This window comes from Zea mays, chromosome 1 (assembly GCF_902167145.1).
Source record: "Zea mays cultivar B73 chromosome 1, Zm-B73-REFERENCE-NAM-5.0, whole genome shotgun sequence".
Lineage (NCBI taxonomy): Eukaryota > Viridiplantae > Streptophyta > Magnoliopsida > Poales > Poaceae > Zea > Zea mays.
Window position 1 is genome coordinate 31962518 of NC_050096.1, and position 18937 is coordinate 31981454.

The 18937-nt window shown below is 46.8% G+C and overlaps 1 protein-coding gene across 2 annotated transcripts; it reads right to left on the bottom strand.

Annotated features, from left to right (window-relative positions):
- Nucleotides 1-293: 293 nt before the first annotated feature.
- LOC100280721 (uncharacterized) lies at nt 294-4285 on the bottom strand. 2 transcript variants are annotated; one of them, NM_001153641.1, is made up of 5 exons: nt 3884-4061; nt 3474-3685; nt 2891-3332; nt 2596-2786; nt 530-1245 (listed from the first exon to the last, which is right to left on the bottom strand). In NM_001153641.1, exons 1-5 carry the CDS (start codon nt 3908-3910, stop codon nt 750-752), a joined length of 1368 nt encoding a protein of 455 aa, NP_001147113.1. In that variant the 5' UTR covers nt 3911-4061; the 3' UTR covers nt 530-749. The 2 variants fall into 2 exon arrangements, with proteins under 2 accessions (XP_035822375.1, NP_001147113.1); XM_035966482.1 differs by lacking the exon at nt 2596-2786 and having other exon boundaries at nt 294-1245; nt 3884-4285.
- Between the last annotated feature and the right edge of the window lie 14652 nt (nt 4286-18937).

An 18937-nucleotide genomic window follows, 5' to 3' on the forward strand; every position in this document is an offset into this window, starting at 1 on the left:
CAAACCCCAGTAGAAAGATGTAACACCTCATACACTATCGGATCGGCGGTACTTACTTCTGGTAGTTCTAGGATTATAGATCATCCCTACAGACCAATATGGTTCTTTTGCGTATACTTTGTCATCACTCATGCACATTTCTAGAAGACTTTTCGGTCAATCACGTATCCCAAAATTATTGTGGAGATAGGTTTCCGAAAAATACATCTTGTTTTTATAAATATTCTATCAATCATATTAATTCATGGACCAGGATATCATACAACCCATCGGGACCAAGATATCACAAAAGGTTGCTGCTCAAATTCTATCTTCATTCATGGTTGTCCATGGCAACAAACTGAAGACCAAATCATACTAAGGCCTTGTTCGGTTAATCCCGTTACCTATGGATTGGGTAGGATTGGAAAAAAATAAGAAGAAGTTTGACTTGCTCGGGATTTAAACCCACCCAATCTCACTCAATCCATATGGATTGAGAGCTAACCGAACAAGCCCTAACTGGATCAAGAAGAGTACACACGTAGTTACAGAACGTAGGGAACAGGGTGGAAACAGACAGACAAATAAAACCCCATCTCTGTATCCTTCCTAGCTGCCTGCAGTAGATACGACCGTATGAACACTGACTGACTCAGAAATGAAAAACATCCATATATGTACTCTGCTCTGCATCACACTTTTGCCTGCGTAGTACAATTGCAGTCGGAGAACTGGACTGACAACTTCACCCTCTCAACACGCGTGTCTCAAAGAGTGTCGCCGAATCTGGCGCTGTTGACGTCATCCTTGCGGAGCAGCATCTGGTCCCTGTCGAACCTCTCGGACATGAAGAAGCTCCTGAGCGAGTTGAGGTCCCCGGGCGCATCCACCTCCACCGCGAAGACGGCGCGGACGGGGCGGTGGTCCGACAGCCGGGACTCGCAGCGGTCGTAGCGGGTCTGCGCGAGCCCCGCGCCGCGCCACAGGACGCGGTCGCACCACGCCGGCGCGCGCCGCTTGTTCCGGCCGCGGGCGGCGGTGGCGCAGCCGTAGTAGGCGTCGGAGTTGGGGTGGTACTTGTACGTCGGGGAGAAGCCGATGGGCCCCTCGCTCCAGCCCTGGAACGCGCCTCCGCGGCACACCTCGGCGCGCAGCTGGTCGTTCTCCAGCAGCGTCTTCCAGTCCTGGCGCTCCACCAGCAGCCTCGTCTTGGCCTCCGGCAGGGAGATCCTGTAGTTGAGGTCCCCGAGCAGGATCACCCGGCTGCACAAAAAGGCCGGAGCACGTCATCAGATTATCTATTGGTCGAAGCCAAAGCCTCGCCTTTGTTTGCCTCGCCATTGGTTTTGGTTGATTGGTTCATCTTCGCTAGGTGTATGTGTATTTGCCTTTGAGCCTTTGACTACGTACATGCAAGCGATCTAGCATTATTACAGTAGTACAGTAATAGCAATTAAGGGTATGTCTGGAAACACTCAGTTTTTTAAAAAAACTACTTTACAAAATCTGAGGCTTCATGGCAACTAGATTTCTAGTTTCTTAAAAACCAATAAACTAACCGCCTCTAGCTAAAACCAGTTTATGAACACTGAGATAGTTCTAAACTCTATTAACTAGTTTTTTATAAACCAATTTCTACAAACTGGACATATAAATTGATTATTAAAAACTAGGTTGCTTCTAAATAGGGTCTAGCATCTGCAACAATGTCTCAAACCTCAAATTGAAATATATGGCTCTACATAGAAAAAATCACTCCAACAATGCTTTGTTTTATAAAATTTGGTCACAAAATTATACGGTACTCTCGCAAGTGCCTCAAATATATTACACCGTAATAAGTTGCCCTATAATATAAATTTAGAACTTTAATGTTGGAGCAGAATATTTTGTCTGTGCCCTAAATTAAATAAATTATATTATACTTATTTTCAATTATAGGACATTTTTATAGGTCACGCTGTTGTAGATGATTAAGCTGATGATGTCTTAAACGAAATTAAGCTGATGTCATGTAGGTATACTTTGTATATGTACACTGTACAGCACCAGCGTCGGTATATAAAACACGGAGTTGGGCGGTCGATCAGACCTGCCACGACCACGATCACCTATATTAATCACTTTTGAAGTAACCTTCTTTAGCTGCGGCGGTCAATGTGAACATGCGTTTTATTCGCTGGATATGGTGTACTACCGAATCAACATATGATACGATCAAACGATAAAAGTAAGTATTGGTAGTAGTATATTTATCGTATATACAACTAGAAACCCAGATACGGAAATATCTACACCTGCCCTTGACGATTTACCGGCCGGCACCATGGACACGGTTCTGCTAACGGATTAAAAACGATATACGATTCGGGCATACGTGTGCAGTTCGTGTCAGCGCGTCAGCATCTCTCTTTGTTTTTTTTCCTTCGCTACTAGGCTACTATTGTACTCCGTATTGCTTACTGCAGCAGCACACAGATATCTTGGAACTGGGCCGGCGGCCGACCTGTATCTGTTTCCTGGCTGGCATGGCATGGCCGCATGCATGAAGTGGTAGTGGATAGATTGAGGGAGCAGGTAGCTTAGCTAGCACAGCAGTGGTGAGTGGCTTACTCGTGGTCTAGAATGTTCTGCGGCAACGGCAAGTTGAGCGCGTGCCCCCGCGGGAATGTCGTCCGGGAAAGGATCTCCGTGGCGTTGGCGTTGCGGTGCGCCTCGTCGCCCTCGCGCCCGCCCGACGCGAGGTGGCAGCAGACGAAGCAGAAGCTCGTGTCGTGCAGCCAGAACCGGACGGACACGCCACCCTGCCATTCGTTTCTCGACCGTTTGCTTATTAGCTTAGCTAGAGATGCCGCGCCGGCGGCCACCATATATTCGGGAGTAACCAAGTACAGTACTATATACTCACCTTGTTGCCGAGGCAGCCCATGACGCCGCATCCGACGCAGGAGACGCTGGGGCGGCGGACGAAGCGGCGGAGGTCGGAGCGCACCCACACCGTGAGCAGGATGCCCACCATCTGCTTGCTCACCACGCACCGGTACTCCCTGCCCAGCTCGCCGCCACCGCCGTCCCGCACCGGGTGCACCTTCTGCTTGCCGCCGCCGCCGCCCCTGCTGCGCTGCGAGTGCGACCGGTTCAGCGCGGCGCGGGTGAGCTCGATCCACCGCATCCCGACGCGCTTCTTGTCGGCGCCCAGCACGTTGCGCGCGCGCAGCGGCACCACCTCCTGGAACCCCAGCACGTACATGTCGTAGGGCCCGTCGTCGTCGCCGCCGTCCAGCCAGTCCGACAGGTCCAGCCCGTCCGGTGGCGCCACGCCGCCCACGTTCCACGTGCTCGCGAACAGCCTGCAGCCACCAAAACAAACCCATATATATAACGGCGGCGCCAGCAGCAGATTAGCTAGCGGCACTCTCGACTTTGGCTGGCTGCAGCTTCTCCGATCGTGTTCTATCGTGTCGTATTCGTATAGGAGTATATATACATACTTGTACTTTAGGGTCTTGTTGCGCTCGTGGGGCCGCGCCCGCTTCACGCAGCGGCTGGCGTCCGCGTCGGGGCTGCACCCGCCCCCGCCGTCGGCCTCCGTTCCAAAGACGATGTCGTCATCGTCATCGGCGGCCGGGAAGTCGGCGACGAAAGCGTGGCTGCCCGAGGTCTTCCGGAAGAGCTTGTTGGCCACCAGCCGCGGCCAGAGAACCTATAGCCATGATACGATGTGCGCACACACAGCGTCAGAACCATGCATGGCACAGGCCGGTCGGAGCTAGAGTAGCGGGATAGGACATCGGAGAGAGAGAGAGATAGAGAGAGAGAGAGAGAGAGAGAGAGGGACAAGCTAAGACGACAACAGAGCGTGATGAGTGCTCGTGCGTGCGTGCGTTTGGGGCTGGCCTACCTCCGCTTGCTTTTGGTTCTCTAGCATGATGGTGATGATGAGCTAGCAGCACCAGCACGATGGACTCGTAGCTTCGTAGGCCCTCGCGCGCAGTCGTCTACGGTGGTGCGGTGCTGAGACGAGAACGCAGGACGAGGAAGGCGCGCGCGCTAGTGCGAGCGGTGGCAAAGAAACTGAGATGCCGAGGGGAGGCGAAACGTTAGACGGGGAAGGGAACGGCGGCTTAAATAGGCGCCGGCGCCGCGCGGCTACGTGACAAGGCGCGCCGAGACAAAAAAAAAACACTATGGAGTATGGAGCAGCTCGCGTCGCGTCCCGCCCATGTTCATGCACAGCTAGCTAGCCGCTTGTTGGTAACTATGGGTGGATGGATGAGTGACGGTCCAGCGCGTGCACTGCATGGTACCTGTCTTTGTGGCGAGCGGGAAAAAGTTCGTAGGGTAGGATGTGGATGGCAGTGACAGTGGAGGAAAAGGGCACGACATCGCCTTTTGAACGCTCTAGGCCGTCAAAGCGTGGCCTGTCCAAGGGCCGGCGGCGCCACGATAGAGAGGGGTTCTTGGATTGGGAATCTTTAAGGGCCCGTTCGTTTCCGTTGGATTGGGCCATTTTTGGCTTGGTTCCGGGCGGAATAAATTGGCCCGGATTAGAATTTGGTCGGTGTCACTGTTCCCGTTCGTTTGGGCCTGAACCGGAAGTAAACTCGACCCGGTTTTAACTTTCTCTTCTCTCCGAGGCCCAGCACAAACCCTGACCTCGTCTCCTCCGGATCGATTCCTGGCCAAAGCGACGGCGAGACGCTAGCGACGCATGAGGACGGTGGAGTCCAGGGGAGCCCGGGCCGGCTGGCGCGGGACGAGGAGGCCGGAGGCAGCGGCGGAATGAGCGGGCGGTCGTCGGCGGGTGGGCCGTCCGGCGGGGAGTGCTACACGTGCACGCAGCCCGGGGTGCCAGCTTTCCACTCCACGACGTGCGACCAGGTGCACTCGCCGGGCTGGGATGCCAACGCAGGGTCCTCGCTCGTGCCGGTCCAGGGCCAGGCGCAGGCGGCGGCGGCGGCGGCGCCGCGGCACGCGGCGTGGTGGCTGTTGGGGCCCGTGCTGGACCCGCGGAGCAGGCGCGTCACGCGTGCAGCGCTGGAACTGCTGGATCCTGCTGGGCCGCGCCGCCGCGCTGGCGGTGGACTCGCTCTTCTTCTACGCGCTTTTCTCGAAGGGCTGGCCTCGTCTCCCCGACGCAGCGGCACAACCCTTCGCCGCGGCCGCCGCCGCCTAAGCTCGACCGCCGCGTCAATCGCCATCGCGGCCACGCCGGCTCTCTTGGCCGCCTAAGCTTCGATCCTAAGCTGCCGAACGGAGCAACAGAGAATTATTCCAGCTAAAACCTGGGCTGATCAAGTGAAAGACCCGGAACAAGTGAAAGACTCAGATCAACTAAAACCTGGCCTGAAACTGTTCCTGACCTGGAACTAAAACCTGGCTGCCGAACGGGGCCTAAGCCTCCTTCACCTGGTTGGCTACTACTACTGCAGTACTGCCTGGTCGGCAACAGGTGCGCTCAAAAAGTCAGCTCCTGCACTAGTACATTTAGCATCTGAAGTCCTTGTATTTTCTTAAAAAGCGCCACGGAAAAGTAATCCCAAATTCCCATATGTGAATGTTCCTACCATATATCCTGAAAAATGTATGTATCTAGGGAATAGATCATTAGATGAATATTGTTGAGTTTGTGATCTAAATTCTGCATATGGAGACCGTGTTGGCGAGCGGCGGAGGCTCGTCCTTGTAAGCCGCCGTCTACGGACGATATTCTGTGGCTGGTGATCGTGGTTTTTTCCTTTGCATTGAAGAGGTTTTCAAATAAATCTGTGTGTTTTGGTTGATCTACTTTGTTTTTTGGCCACTTCAAGCGATTACATACATTAATTGTGTGTCTTGATTGGACGGATGCTGGCAAGAAAAAAATACTTTGAACTAGCTGTATTATTGCACACTCCATATTTCTTAAAAACACATATTACTATTTTTCTTGCACGTGGCTTAAGTATTGGAGCCTAGGAGGCTAGTATACATAGACTCCGGATAGGGAGGTTGAGGTATGCAGGTCGCTCAGCTTCAAATTGATCAACTTGTGTCTGGTGCCGTATCTTCCGTGTTATATCAAGATACTAGACGAATATATCACATCGTCATGCATCGTCAGACACACGTCGGTCAATCTCCCCTCTTTTTTTTTCTGCGCGTTTTCTTGCAATTTGTAACGCTCGATTTTAACTTCGGCAAATTGTCGATGTTTCTTTATCGACTACGTGACTAAAGTCTAGCTATATATATACGCGATTTTCACATACAAATAGTTTTTTTTGTTTACTTGCTAATTATTATGCATGCTTGCCACTTAGCTTCAGGTACATTGTACTAATTAAATTCTATGTCAGGGTGATGATTCCCGGATGCTCTTGCAAGTCAAAACAAAATGTATTTGCAGATAGCAGGCTAGGGATGCATCGCAGATTCAATGTATGTACGTGGTCTACACAATATCGATTTATTAGATGTGATTCTGGAGATGCTGTTCTGACGTTTCCTTCGAGCTAACTCCCGCAGGATTACGTTTGCAAGCTGCCAAAAAGCCTGATGATGAATTATTATGCTAACTAATAGTAAGACCCATTTGTAGCGCTGTTCTGCAATCCATAATCCACCCGTCAATTCGATAATACTCTTTCTCTGCGGCTTGTCGTCTATCAAATTTGATTACTTTCCTGTCTATTGTCTGTTTATGCTGTTTTAGTCAAAGTTAATGCATTACTGATCCATTGTGTGCACCTACACTACATTTTTTGAAGGTTAATATTTCCTATTTTGAACTGCTTGCGATTGTGGCTTAATTCACGAATCCATACGCGCGCTTCTCCAACCGACAAACAAAGCACCAAGAAAAAACACAGTATAGAACTATATGGCTCAGTATAGAATTATTATCTTTTTCTCGAACACGCAGGAGAACTGCGCGTCATTATATTAAGAGGAAAAAGGTCCCAAGTGGACTAAGAAAACAAAGTGCCCGAGAAGGCAGCAAACGAGAAGAGGGGGACAAAAAAAAGAAAAAAAAGAAAGAAACCAAAATAAAAGAAAGAAAAACTAGAAACTAGAAACAAGGGGGGGGGTGCAACCCCCACCACCCCACTTAAATTAAGGCCACAATTGTCTAATATCTTTTGCTCCTGCCATTCCCCAAAGCTTAACCTCCTCATGAATCTCTTGCAACATGCTGCGGATACTCGGGGATACCCCATCAAACACACAAGCATTCCTTTGTTTCCACAACCTCCAAGACACCAAGATAACTAGGGAATTAAACCCCTTTCTTTTACTATTTGGCACTTTCTGCTCAGCCTTCCTCCACCATTCTTGGAAAACCACATCTGTTATTTCTGGAGCCAAAGGCAGCAATCCCACCTTGTTCAAAGTCTGGGCCCAAATGTCTCTAGCAAAAACGCAAGCCACCAGAATGTGTTGTGCTGTTTCCTCTTGCTGATCACAAAGAAGACATTTGTCAGGATGGTTCAAACCCCTACGAGCCAGTCTATCTGCTGTCCAACATTTGTTAAGGGATGCAAGCCAAATAAAGAATTTGCATTTCTGAGGTGCCCATGTCCGCCAAATTCGCTCGGACGGTTCAAAATAAACGGAACCAGCGAAGAAACGATCATAAGCTGACTTAGATGAATACTGCCCATTGGCCGTTGGCAGCCATTTATGCTGATCTGAAATTCCAGGTTGCAAATGAATTCCCCGAGTGACATCCCATATATAAAAGAAGCCCATAAGCACTTCGGCCGGCAAACTACCAGTAATGTCCGACACCCATCTATTATTTAGCAAAGCCTCGTACACAGATCTGCTCTTCTGAATTTTCATGGGGATGCGACTCAGGAGAACTGGAGCAAGCTCACCCACAGATTTCCCATGTAACCATTTATCAGTCCAAAACAAAGTATTCTGGCCATCTCCCACAATAGAGCAAACAGAGACTGAGAAAAATGCTGCTGCATTTGGATGCACCTGAATGTCAAAATCTGACCATGACCGTTCAGGCTGGGTCTTTTTAAGCCACATCCAACGCATATTCAGAGACCAGCCAAGCACCTCCAAATTGTGGATTCCGAGGCCCCCCCTACTGATAGGCCTGCAAACCTTGGACCAACCGACAACACAATGGCCTCCTCTAACATCTGTCCTTCCCTTCCATAAAAACCCCCTGCGAATCTTATCAATAGCTCTAATTACCCATTTGGGGCAGTTAAGGGCAATCAAATGATAAATAGGGATTGCAGTGAGAACCGACTTAATCAAGGTAGCTCTCCCAGCCGGGCTAATAATAGCAGCCTTCCATCCCGGAAGCTTGTCAGCAATTTTATCAATGAGCTCATTAAAGGAGGATCTCGGGAGTTTCCTAATTGACAGAGGCAAACCCAAATACTTACAGGGAAAAGGCATAACCTTGCAAGGAAAAATGCTCCTAATCTCCACAAGCTCTGGATCGACACACTGAATAGGAGTCATACTGCACTTGCTCAAGTTCGTGACCAATCCCGAAGCTTCTCCAAAAATTCTAAGGATTTCTTTCACCATAAACACTTCCTCATCTCTTGGCTGCATGAACAGCACTACATCATCTGCATACAGGGAGACTCTTTGCCCATTTCTGTTTCTCAAGAGAGGCTGCAGCAGGCCCAAATCGCTAGCCCGCGAGAAAAGTGAATTCAAAACATCCATAACTAGGATAAACAACATAGGAGATAAAGGATCCCCTTGTCTTAATCCTCTTTGGTGGCAAATAAGCTTTCCAGGTTCACCATTCACCAGCACCCTAGTCGAGGATGAGCATAATAACTTGGAGATAAGATTGCACCAAACTGGACCGAAACCAAGATGCCCAAGAACTTCCAGCAGAAATGGCCAAGAAACAGAATCAAATGCCTTGCCAATATCCAGTTTGAGAAGCACATTGGGGATTTTTTGTTTGTGGATTGCTCTGGCTGTTTGTTGCACCATAATAAAGTTGTCTTGTATGCTTCTCCCTTTTACAAAAGCACTCTGGTTTGGGGATATCAGCTCAGGAAGCGTGGGAGCAAGCCGGTTTGCCATTAACTTGGTAACAATTTTAGCAAAACTATGAATAAGGCTGATAGGCCTAAAATCTTTTATCTCTGCAGCATCAGATTTCTTAGGAAGTAAAGTCACCAAAGCTGAGTTAAGAAGGTGCAAATTCGATACATCACCCAACAAAATCCTCCCCATAGCTGCCATGAAATCCCCTTTAATGATTGGCCATGCATGCTTATAGAAGCGCCCCGTGTATCCATCAGGCCCTGGAGCTTTGTCTGAAGGGATAGAATTAATAGTGGCCCATACCTCTGCCTCAGTGACGTCCCTTTCCAACTGCTCAAGGTTTCGGGTTGGAATATGAAAAGCAGCCAGGTTGAGAGAGCAGTTCCTTTGCACAGCAGTCCCCAAGAGATTATTATAAAAATCCCACACAACTTCTTGTTTTTCCTCCTGCTCTACCAAGATTCTGTCTGCTACTTTCAATTTTGCAATGAAATTTTTCTTCTTTCTATATCGTGCCTGTTGGTGAAAAAAAGATGTATTAGCTTCGCCTTCTTTCAACCAGCGAAGTCCACTTCTTGTTCTGGCCATAGTGCGCTCCAGTGAGGATAAAGCTAAGGAGTGGAGCTTCAGCCGTCGTCGAAGCCACTCCTCCAGAGGCGACAGAGCCCTAGAATCCCCTGCAATTTCTAGCTGGTGCAAGATTTCCTTAGCTGCTAAGAGCTGATTCTTAACATTGCCAACACTCCGCTGACTCCAGGACTGCAAGTGTTTTGAAAGCCTTTTTAACTTCACTGCAAAACGTTGCAGTGGACAAAAGGAACCCACTGGCTGTAACCAAGATTCTTCCACCTTCTCCATAAAACCTTCCAATTTTGGCCAATAGCTTTCAAAGTGAAACCGTCTTTTGCCTTGGGAATACTCATGCAGCCCCAACAGAAGAGGACAGTGGTCTGAAATGACTGTTGCCGAACTTTGCAAAACGCAGTCCGGGAAATAATCCCCCCAATCTGAAGTGTGAAAGACTCGGTCTAAACGAACAAGCGTGGGACTTGCTCGTTCATTGGACCAAGTAAATTTGCGCCCCATCAATGGCAGTTCCGACAGATTTAACTCATTAAGAATGCGACGGAATCTACCCATCATAGCCCTGTCAAGGTTGCCATTGTTCTTGTCTTCTGCTCGATATATAAGATTAAAATCCCCACCAATAATCCAAGGTCCGAAACATGCCGAGCGAATTGAGCGCAACTCATTTAAGAACTGCAACTTCTGATCATCTGGTTGAGGGCCATACACCCCAGTAAACCACCAAGGAGTACCGGAAATATGATCAACTTGAACAGAAACTGAAAAAAAGTCTACTCTGGTCTGAAGAACCTTACAAGTGCCCCCCTTCCAAGCCACCAATATCCCCCCCACGCGTGCCCAGTGCAGGGAGACAAATGAAATGGTCAAACTCACTTCCAAGCAAAGACATCACCATAAAACGGGAGATAGAGGCCTTCTTTGTTTCTTGCAAGCAGACCAAATCTGGTCGAGCGCTAACAATTGTCTGACGAACTGCATCTCTTCTGGCTTTCTTATTAAGACCTCTTACATTCCAAATGATGATTTTGGACAAATCCATTTAAACAAGCGACTAACAACAAAAAAACTGGAAAAAGGAGAGAATTATGCGCCCCCTAAACAGAATCCGTCGGGGCATCTCCTGCGAGGAGCTGAATGGTCTCCAAGTTCTCCACGTTTTCAGGAACAGTCCAACCAAATAAAGCTACCAGAGCCTTGATGTGGGACTCCGATAGTGGATTGGAGAAGAAACGTCCATACTTATCAAGAGCTTCAGTGGTAACAGCCTCATTTCCACTAGCAATACCCAACCTTCTAATGAGATCCTGCTGGATATGTCTGATAGGCGCATCTTTGCTGGATTTAAAACCCTTGCTTGCCAGGCGGCTGCTACGACGAGGAACAAAATCCGGAGGCAGCTGCGCAGACTTTCTCTTCTGTGGGGGCGGATGGGGAAGAATGCAAGAGATTGGTCTTGTAACACTAGCCACAAACGATTGCACCGGTGTGATACCTTGCTGAACCAAAGCTTGAGAGTTGTTGCTGTGATCGGATGTAGGATCAAGCTCATCTTGCACCTGATGCTGGCTCCTGATCCGCCTTCTAGAATAATACTTCAGTGGGGGAGCCTGACCATGGACCAGCTCCAGCGACCCTGCAGCCTGATGAGGCCCTTCATGCGGACTTGATGCATTCCTCTGCTCCAGTGGCCCAACACACATAAGCAGGGACGAAACCTGAACAGGCCCCTCACGCGGACAAGATGCACCTCTCTGCAGAGGCGTTCCCGGCCGCACCAAGTCCAGAGGCCCACCGCACAAAAAAGGTCGGGGCAAGGTGGGAACGGGCCTCTCCAGTGGCCCAACAACCTCCGCCCGGACCCCATCAACACGCGTGGACGGCGATGTCCCCCAGAGATTTGCTGTCCTGTTAATCTCCCCCATGCACTCCTCGAATCCTCCACCCCTGGCTGCCGCACCAGCCAGCAATGTCCTTTTTCGTTCAAAAAACATCACTCCTTTTAAATTCAATTGTTTCCATTAGCATGTTCCTGTCACATTTATGAACAAAGAAAGCAAAATGAAACTAGACAAAGTATTTCGTAGAAAATGACAATCAGAAAAGGCTTGACGCTAGCTGCAATACACTAGAACATACAGAGAAGGCCGGGCTGAGAAAGATTATAATAACCTCCCAAATGATTGTATGGAACCTGCATGTGGATCAAAATATATATATCCTTGCATAACTAACTCATGGCTCATTCCCTATAAGTAATCTGAATAGGGAATATAGCTTCCATCCTTAGGCTGCTTCCTCACCATCTAAATCTTGCAAACAACATAGATATGTTCTTGAATTTGGATTTTACGGCAATAATTGGCATCGGCGCGTCAATCCAGAGAAATATGAAAATACAAATTGAAGGGTGGTGGTGGTTGTGTTTCCATCAGCACAATGAGCAGCTACAGTTCAGACACCATACATCGTACATCTGATCCTGCGCTATACTCATTAGGCCCTTCTTGCCCATCTGTTTAATTAGTCCTATTTGAACGTCGTTCAGCCGGCAGTCATTGTCTGAACCCAGGAAAAAGGTGCAATCGCAGGTGGGAAAAGGGAGAGGTATTCTTGACATATGCAGCTTAGAAGCTAAAGCTATATAATGATCACACAGGATTATATAACCAACTTCGTAAATTAATACATAAAAGCCGGGTCATCAGTGGCAATAATGATCCCCGTAGGTACAGCGATCCCTCGTCTGGGCATGTACAACCACATTTAATATAGAGTCTCTTTGGTGTTTTTAAAGGCCTAACTGGCTAAGTGAAAAAAATACAAGAGATAGTCTCTTCGCGAAAAGCCTAAAGAGCATGTCTTTTCACGACTTTTTATACATGTTGTCTCTTAGCTGTATTTATTATCTTGAGTCTATGAATTGTATCATGCAGTCTCGTAGTTGTCTTTTGTGTTTTAAAAACTCAACCGGAGTCTTAGTACCCTTATGTATATTTAGGCGAAAGCTCATCCCACTTTTTCTAGAGAAAAGAGAGCTCAATCTATTCATCCTTCCTTGCTGCAACTGTTCTATGTTTATGTCGGTTTCTGAATTATGATTGTACCGAGGACTGCAAGATACTCCCTTGTGTCTTTTGTGATAGCCCTTTTGCAGCTTTCAGAAAATAATTAACAAAAAGAGAGATTCGCTTCAGTGTTATGTGCTGTCACATAAACAATTATTACGTTCTTGTATTACCAATAAAGTGCTTGGTTTGGTAGATAGATTATTAAGTCATGTTGCAGTTTCGGCATGCACAAACGAACCATGAAGCACATGTAACCTTATCAAGGGTTAGGAACATAAGGCTAACCATTTCAGGATAACTGTTAAAGAGTAATTTATTTAACAAAGACAAGCTATGTCTTTTAATTAAGAAGAAGAGTCTGTATATGCAGCATGGTTCATTCCCCAAACCAGCAAGGCCTCTTTATTTCTACTGCCTCTATTCCCAAAAAAAAAAAGGTGTGCTCTTTTTTTTGTACATCTAGAGTTTCCTTGATCCACCCAACGACTCGATAGGCCGTGGAGGAGATAGTGTTGAACAGGACTTCGTTCTGGATGAAGCCAAATGTCGTTTGTTCCAGGAGCCCAAAAGAATTAGACTCTGTGCTAAATTTGTGTGGGTGGGTGGGGGAGGGGGTGGGGGGTAGCATTACCCTCCTTCCTGACTCACCCAAATGAAACGAAAATTGTCTCCGAGGCTACGTTTTCCACTAATCCATTTTGATTGGATCAGAGAAGGCCAAAAATCCACGTCAAAGAGGAGGCTCCAAAGATATTTATGAAAGTGACTCACGGAGTCGTGCAAGCCAGCAGATGTCTTCTTGGCTACCAAATGCTCTCACTGCAAGTTGCAAATGAGCATGTCATGCATGATATCAAGAGACGCATAAAACTATATATGATGATGGACACCAGTAAAATTAAGGGCACCACCTTAAAAAACCGTTATCTTAACTTATATCAGGCTTAGAATATGTGTTTAGTCAGAAGAGAGAGTAAGCAGCAGCAATTTAGAACCCAGCAAGTAGCCGGTGATGATGCCTGCCGTATCTGTTTCGATCCTCCTCCCATAGAGAGAAACTTAATTATCACAGAGTTTAAGTGCCAGCAACTTCTACTTGTATGCATACTAATTCCCAAGAAATACTGCGTATTAATTAACCACCTTGTCCCCTCTGACATGTCCAGTTTTAAGACCAGAGCTATTGAGCTATATCGCTTACATTAATCCGTAAACCAATTCTTGGTGGAGCTCAAATTGCCACCGGCCGGGTCAAAATGTGCTCACAGAATCACAGCACGGTCGCCCGTTCCAAGAAAACGAATTCGATCGCAGTCGCTGGTGCAACTTGTCAGTCGTTACCACAGCAGGGATTTGTAATCTTGAGAATATTAATTGGTCGCAGTCTAGCTGGTATGACATAATGTTCAAGTATATGCCTTGGCTAATTAGCTAGTTTTTGTTGGCAGTGTTTCGGCTTTTTCATATCTTCTCTGAATCATAAGGCCAAAGCTAGCATCAGATTGCCCATAGAAATCTGGAGAGCACAAAGCCACGTAGGCTATGGCTTAGCTCACAGTTCTTATGGCCTGTGTTTCTTGAACCTTCTAGCTGTTCCATCACGACTTTTTATGTATGTTCATGCATGTGATGTGGCCATCCCAACGTCCCCTACGCTCGCTGTGGGCTTGAGACGAGGCGTTGCCGCTCAAGCAGTCAACGTCACCAGTCAAGTTGCATCACTAACTAGCTTAGCATCTTGGGCAATAGTTTTGGACGACGACGGAGCCACTTGGCACATTATTGCAGATACTAAATTTTTCGTCCATCCTCTTGCAACTAACCCTAAATTTATCCCTGTTAGCTAGCCATCACATGATCTAGCATCGTAAGTGACCACCGGTGCCGCCGGTCGTCGCTCATAGGGCGAGCGAGAGGTGGTCGAGACAAACCAGATCGAAGATAGTCAAGAACCAGGATTATACATCGCTAGATGGATGGTTGTGGTTGTCCACACACCTAAGGTTTTGCCATTAATGGACGTGGCAATTGCCGACCGTGGCCATTGCATGCGACAGGAACAGCGATGGGGGGTGGGGGGTTAAGAAGTTTTTTTTTTTGAAAGAGAAAGGCAAAAGATTTGCCATTCCAATATATTAGAAGAGGTAAAAATAAACTTTACAAACAGACACAGCCCGATAAAACTTAACAATAAGGACCTAGATAGAACACTGACGCAAAAAGAAAAAGACCCAAAAACCCCCCCTGACCGGGACTCCAGCCGCTACAGACAGGCTACACCTCCACCAATGAGCTCTTTCACCACCTGCACCATTTGCTCTGTCGTTCTCTGCTGACCCTTAAAGATTCTGTTGTTTCTTTCCAGCCATAAACTCCACCAGAAATATATTATGAGGCCATCAAAATGTTTTCTTGATTGCTTACTACAGAGCATCCTCAGTCTGAACCACCACTCGTGAAGAGATCCGGTTTTGGAAATACCGTCCAGGAACCGCAAATCAGCCCAAGTCAGGATCATGCTTCATGCTTCCTCGGCGAAGGGGCAATCCTTACAAAGGTGAGCAGCTGTCTCCGGAGACCCATTACAAAGCGAACAATTTTGGTTGCAAGGCCAACCCCGTTTCTGCAGAATGTCTGAAGTTAATATTTTGTTATGCAACAAAGTCCAAGCAAAGAAACGACATTTTGGTTCAGTTTTGGCTTTCCAAATGGGATTGATGTTGGTTTTACAGAAGTTCGTTGTGAACTGAATTTTGTAGGCGCTACTTGAACTGTATTCCCCATCTGCCGACCATCTCCAAGAAATGGTGTCATCGAGTTCATTGAGACCTTGCACGTTGCTGATCGCTTGCCAAAGTAATACGAATTCTCTCACTTCCTCCTCCCGAGAGAAAGGCGCACAAAACTGCATCCAGAAATTGTTCCTAAGAGCCTTGAAAACCGAGATATTCTTTCTTCTTGCTTTCTTATATAGCTTAGGTGCCATATTCTTTGGAGCCTGCCCTTCAATCCAACTAGATCCCCAGAAGTCCGCCATTTTCCCATTGCCAATAGTCACAACTGTTGATGCGTTAAAAAGATCTATATCCGCCTTGTCACACGGTAGCTGCATGCCAACCCATGCTTTATCTTTAACTTTCCACCTTAACCACAGCCATCTTAGCCTAAGCGCTCTTGCAAAACGCTCCAGATCTAGAACTCCCAGACCCCCCTATTCTTTGGAAGGCAAGTTGTGGACCAGTTAATCAAACAGTGACCCCCATTACAAAATTCTGGACTATTACCTTTCCAAAGGAAGCTTCTTCTTAGCTTGTCAATTCTTTTAAGAAGCCATTTCTGCGCAGGAAAAACCGTCAGATGGTATAAAGGCTGAGCAGAAATCACCGCTTTAACCAAGGTTTCCCTTCCTGCCTTTGAGAGTAGTCTGCCTTTCCATCCTGCTAGCCTTTTATTAATTTTGTCAATTAGCGGTTGGACATCTATTCTCCTAACGTTTCTGACATGCAGAGGTAGACCAAGATACCTCCCCGGAAATTTTGAGTATTTGCCCGGGAACACATCCATCAGATCTGGCCAAAGAGTTTGGGAATATCGAATCGGGAAAATTTCAGTTTTATCAAAATTAATCTTCATCCCTGAACACCCTTCAAAAACTTCCAGAATCTTTTTCAAAACCTTCAGATCCTCTTTATCTGCTCTAACAAACACCCCTGCATCATCTGCATAAAGAGAACATCGCTGTTTAGCCTTATTTGGCAGAACCCGCCCCAGGAGCCCTGCATCTGCCGCCATCTCAATCATCCTCTACAGAGGGTCCATTGCGAGAATAAACAAGAACGGCGATAGCGGATCACCCTGACGGACGCCACGCATGTGCTTAATTGCATTTGTTTGTTGACCGTTGATGATGATTTTTGAGGAGGAAGATCCTAATATTGTTGCAATCCAATTTCTCCATTTCTGGGAAAAACCTAGAGCTCTCAGAACCTCTAACAGATAAGCCCAATTGATGGAATCAAAAGCTTTTGATATGTCAAGCTTGACGAAAAGAGCTGGCTGATTATTCTTATGAAGTTTCTGAATAACTTTTTGGACATAGAGAAAGTTATCGTGAATTGAACGTTTTTGAATGAACGCATTTTGAGCAGTGGAGACGATCTCATTCATTCTTGGCGCAAGCCTGTTTGCTAAAATCTTGGTTAATATTTTCATGAAACTATTGATGAGACTGATCGGTCTAAACATGTCAATCCTGTCAGCACCCTCCCTTTTTTGTAAAAGCGTGATATTTGCCTCATTAACGAGATTCAGGTATTTGCATCTATGGTGATAGAAATCATGAATTGCACTGGATAAATCATCTTTAATCAGATCAAAACAACTCTTATAAAAAATCCCTATGAAACCATCTGGACCTGGTGCCTTTTCGGAGTGCATCCCCATAACCACATTTTTAATCTCATCTTCATTGAACATAAGATCAAGATCTGATAATTCAAATGGACTATAGCCTATGTTATCCCACCGAACAGCTCTTTGTCTAGTACCCCTTCTGCCAATAACTTGAGAGAAATGATGATGGGCCTCCTGCAATTTCTCATCCTGACTGGTGAGCAGCCTATCACCGCGAACCAGTGATCTGATGAAATTTTTCCTTCTTCTATGATTTGCCATGAGGTGAAAAAAATTTGTGTTTGCATCTCCCAGACGCAGCCAGGTAAGTCTTGAATGCTGTCTAGCTCTTGCCTTTTGAATTGCCACTAGCCCTAAGATTTTCATTTTTAGACTTCTCCTGAACTCTAGCTCATCCCCGGAGAGTTGCCTGGATTCCTGCGCTTTCTCAAGGAGGGTAAGAACGGTCTGAATGATTTCTAGTTGCACATTAAAATTGCCTACTGTCTTTCGTCTCCAGATCAATAGCGCTTTAGCCGTGCGGGTCATCTTCACGTGCAGCCGAAGAATGGCATCGGAAGAACGAACACTGGATGTCCAAGCTTGCTGAATTACCTCATTGAATCCATCAATTTTTGTCCAAAAAGCTTCAAATCTAAATCCCTTATAGAAACTAAAGGCAGCATTACCTTGCATAACTAAGGGGCAATGATCCGAGGTCATGGACCCAATGGCCTGCAGATCAGCCTGAGGGAAGAAATCATGCCATTCCGTAGACGCTAAAAACCTGTCAATCCTAGACATCGTAGGGGTGTCCTGTTCATTTGACCATGTGTATAATTTACCGTTGAGGTCAAGCTCTAAAAGCTGAAGGTAATCAATTGTGTGGTTGAACTGCCTCATCAGTCTTCTATTAATTATTCCTTTGTTTTTCTCCCTTGCTCTCCTTATCATGTTAAAATCACCTAAAATCAGCCATTCCGGCTTCATCAGATTACGAATATGGCGCAGCTCTGCCAGAAAATTCATTTTTTCATTTACAGGTTGAGGACCATAAACCCCTGTGAGGTCCCACACCACGTCACTCATACGGGAGCAGATTCTGACAGATAACGAGTATACTGATGGATAAGGAATAGCAGTTATGTCAAACAGATCCTCATCACATGCAATTAGGATCCCACCTGACGCTCCAAGAGATGGTAAATGAACCGTCTGAGCAGCTAGCTTGTAACCCAGTGTTTCGTTTAGAAGATTATTATTCCAGCTCATTATCTTTGTTTCTTGAAGACAGACAATAGTTGCCCCAGAAGAGAGAATCAAATGCTTCACACTTGCCCTTTTAGCTGGGTCATTTAGCCCCCTCACATTCCATGACAAAATACAACAGTTGGCATTCATTAATCAAAAGTAGTTCCCCTACATGCCCAAGTAGAGCCACACAAGACAGGACCTGACCAGACAACCAGCGACAGCAGCACATTGCTAGCTGGGAAGAGCATGCATCCCACGCCTGAAATAATGACAGACTGAAACACCGACAGAGCAAGCCAAAAGAAAAAAACACTGCTGACAATCCCACAACCTGCTACCCAAAGCAGACATCAAAAGTAGTTGGGTGACCCACAGACTATTACACATGCGAGATAACATTCTGCACCAGACCGACCCACACAAGATCTAAAAACACCACTCAGATCCTCTCAGCAGCCTCTATGAAAGGAGCCTTGAGAGGTGCCACCTTTCTGCCCTTCTTCTTGGTCCCTTCCTTCTCCTTTCCCTGAATTGCCAACTCCATAATTGCCTCCATTTGATCCTTAGTAAGGGGCCTTATGAAATGCCTTGCAAGCTGTTCCATCAAATCCACCTGACCATTAACAGATAGAGCA

Bases quoted from the DNA above. Each gene is read 5' to 3' on its own strand.
- LOC100280721 (NM_001153641.1), bottom strand. From the start codon at position 3,910: ATGCTAGAGAACCAAAAGCAAGCGGAG. The intron at 3,686-3,883 runs GTAGGCCAGCCC...TCATGGCTATAG, and splicing joins AGAACCAAAAGCAAGCGGAG to GTTCTCTGGCCGCGGCTGGT. The intron at 1,246-2,595 runs GTAAGCCACTCA...CTTTTTGTGCAG, and splicing joins CAGAACATTCTAGACCACGA to CCGGGTGATCCTGCTCGGGG.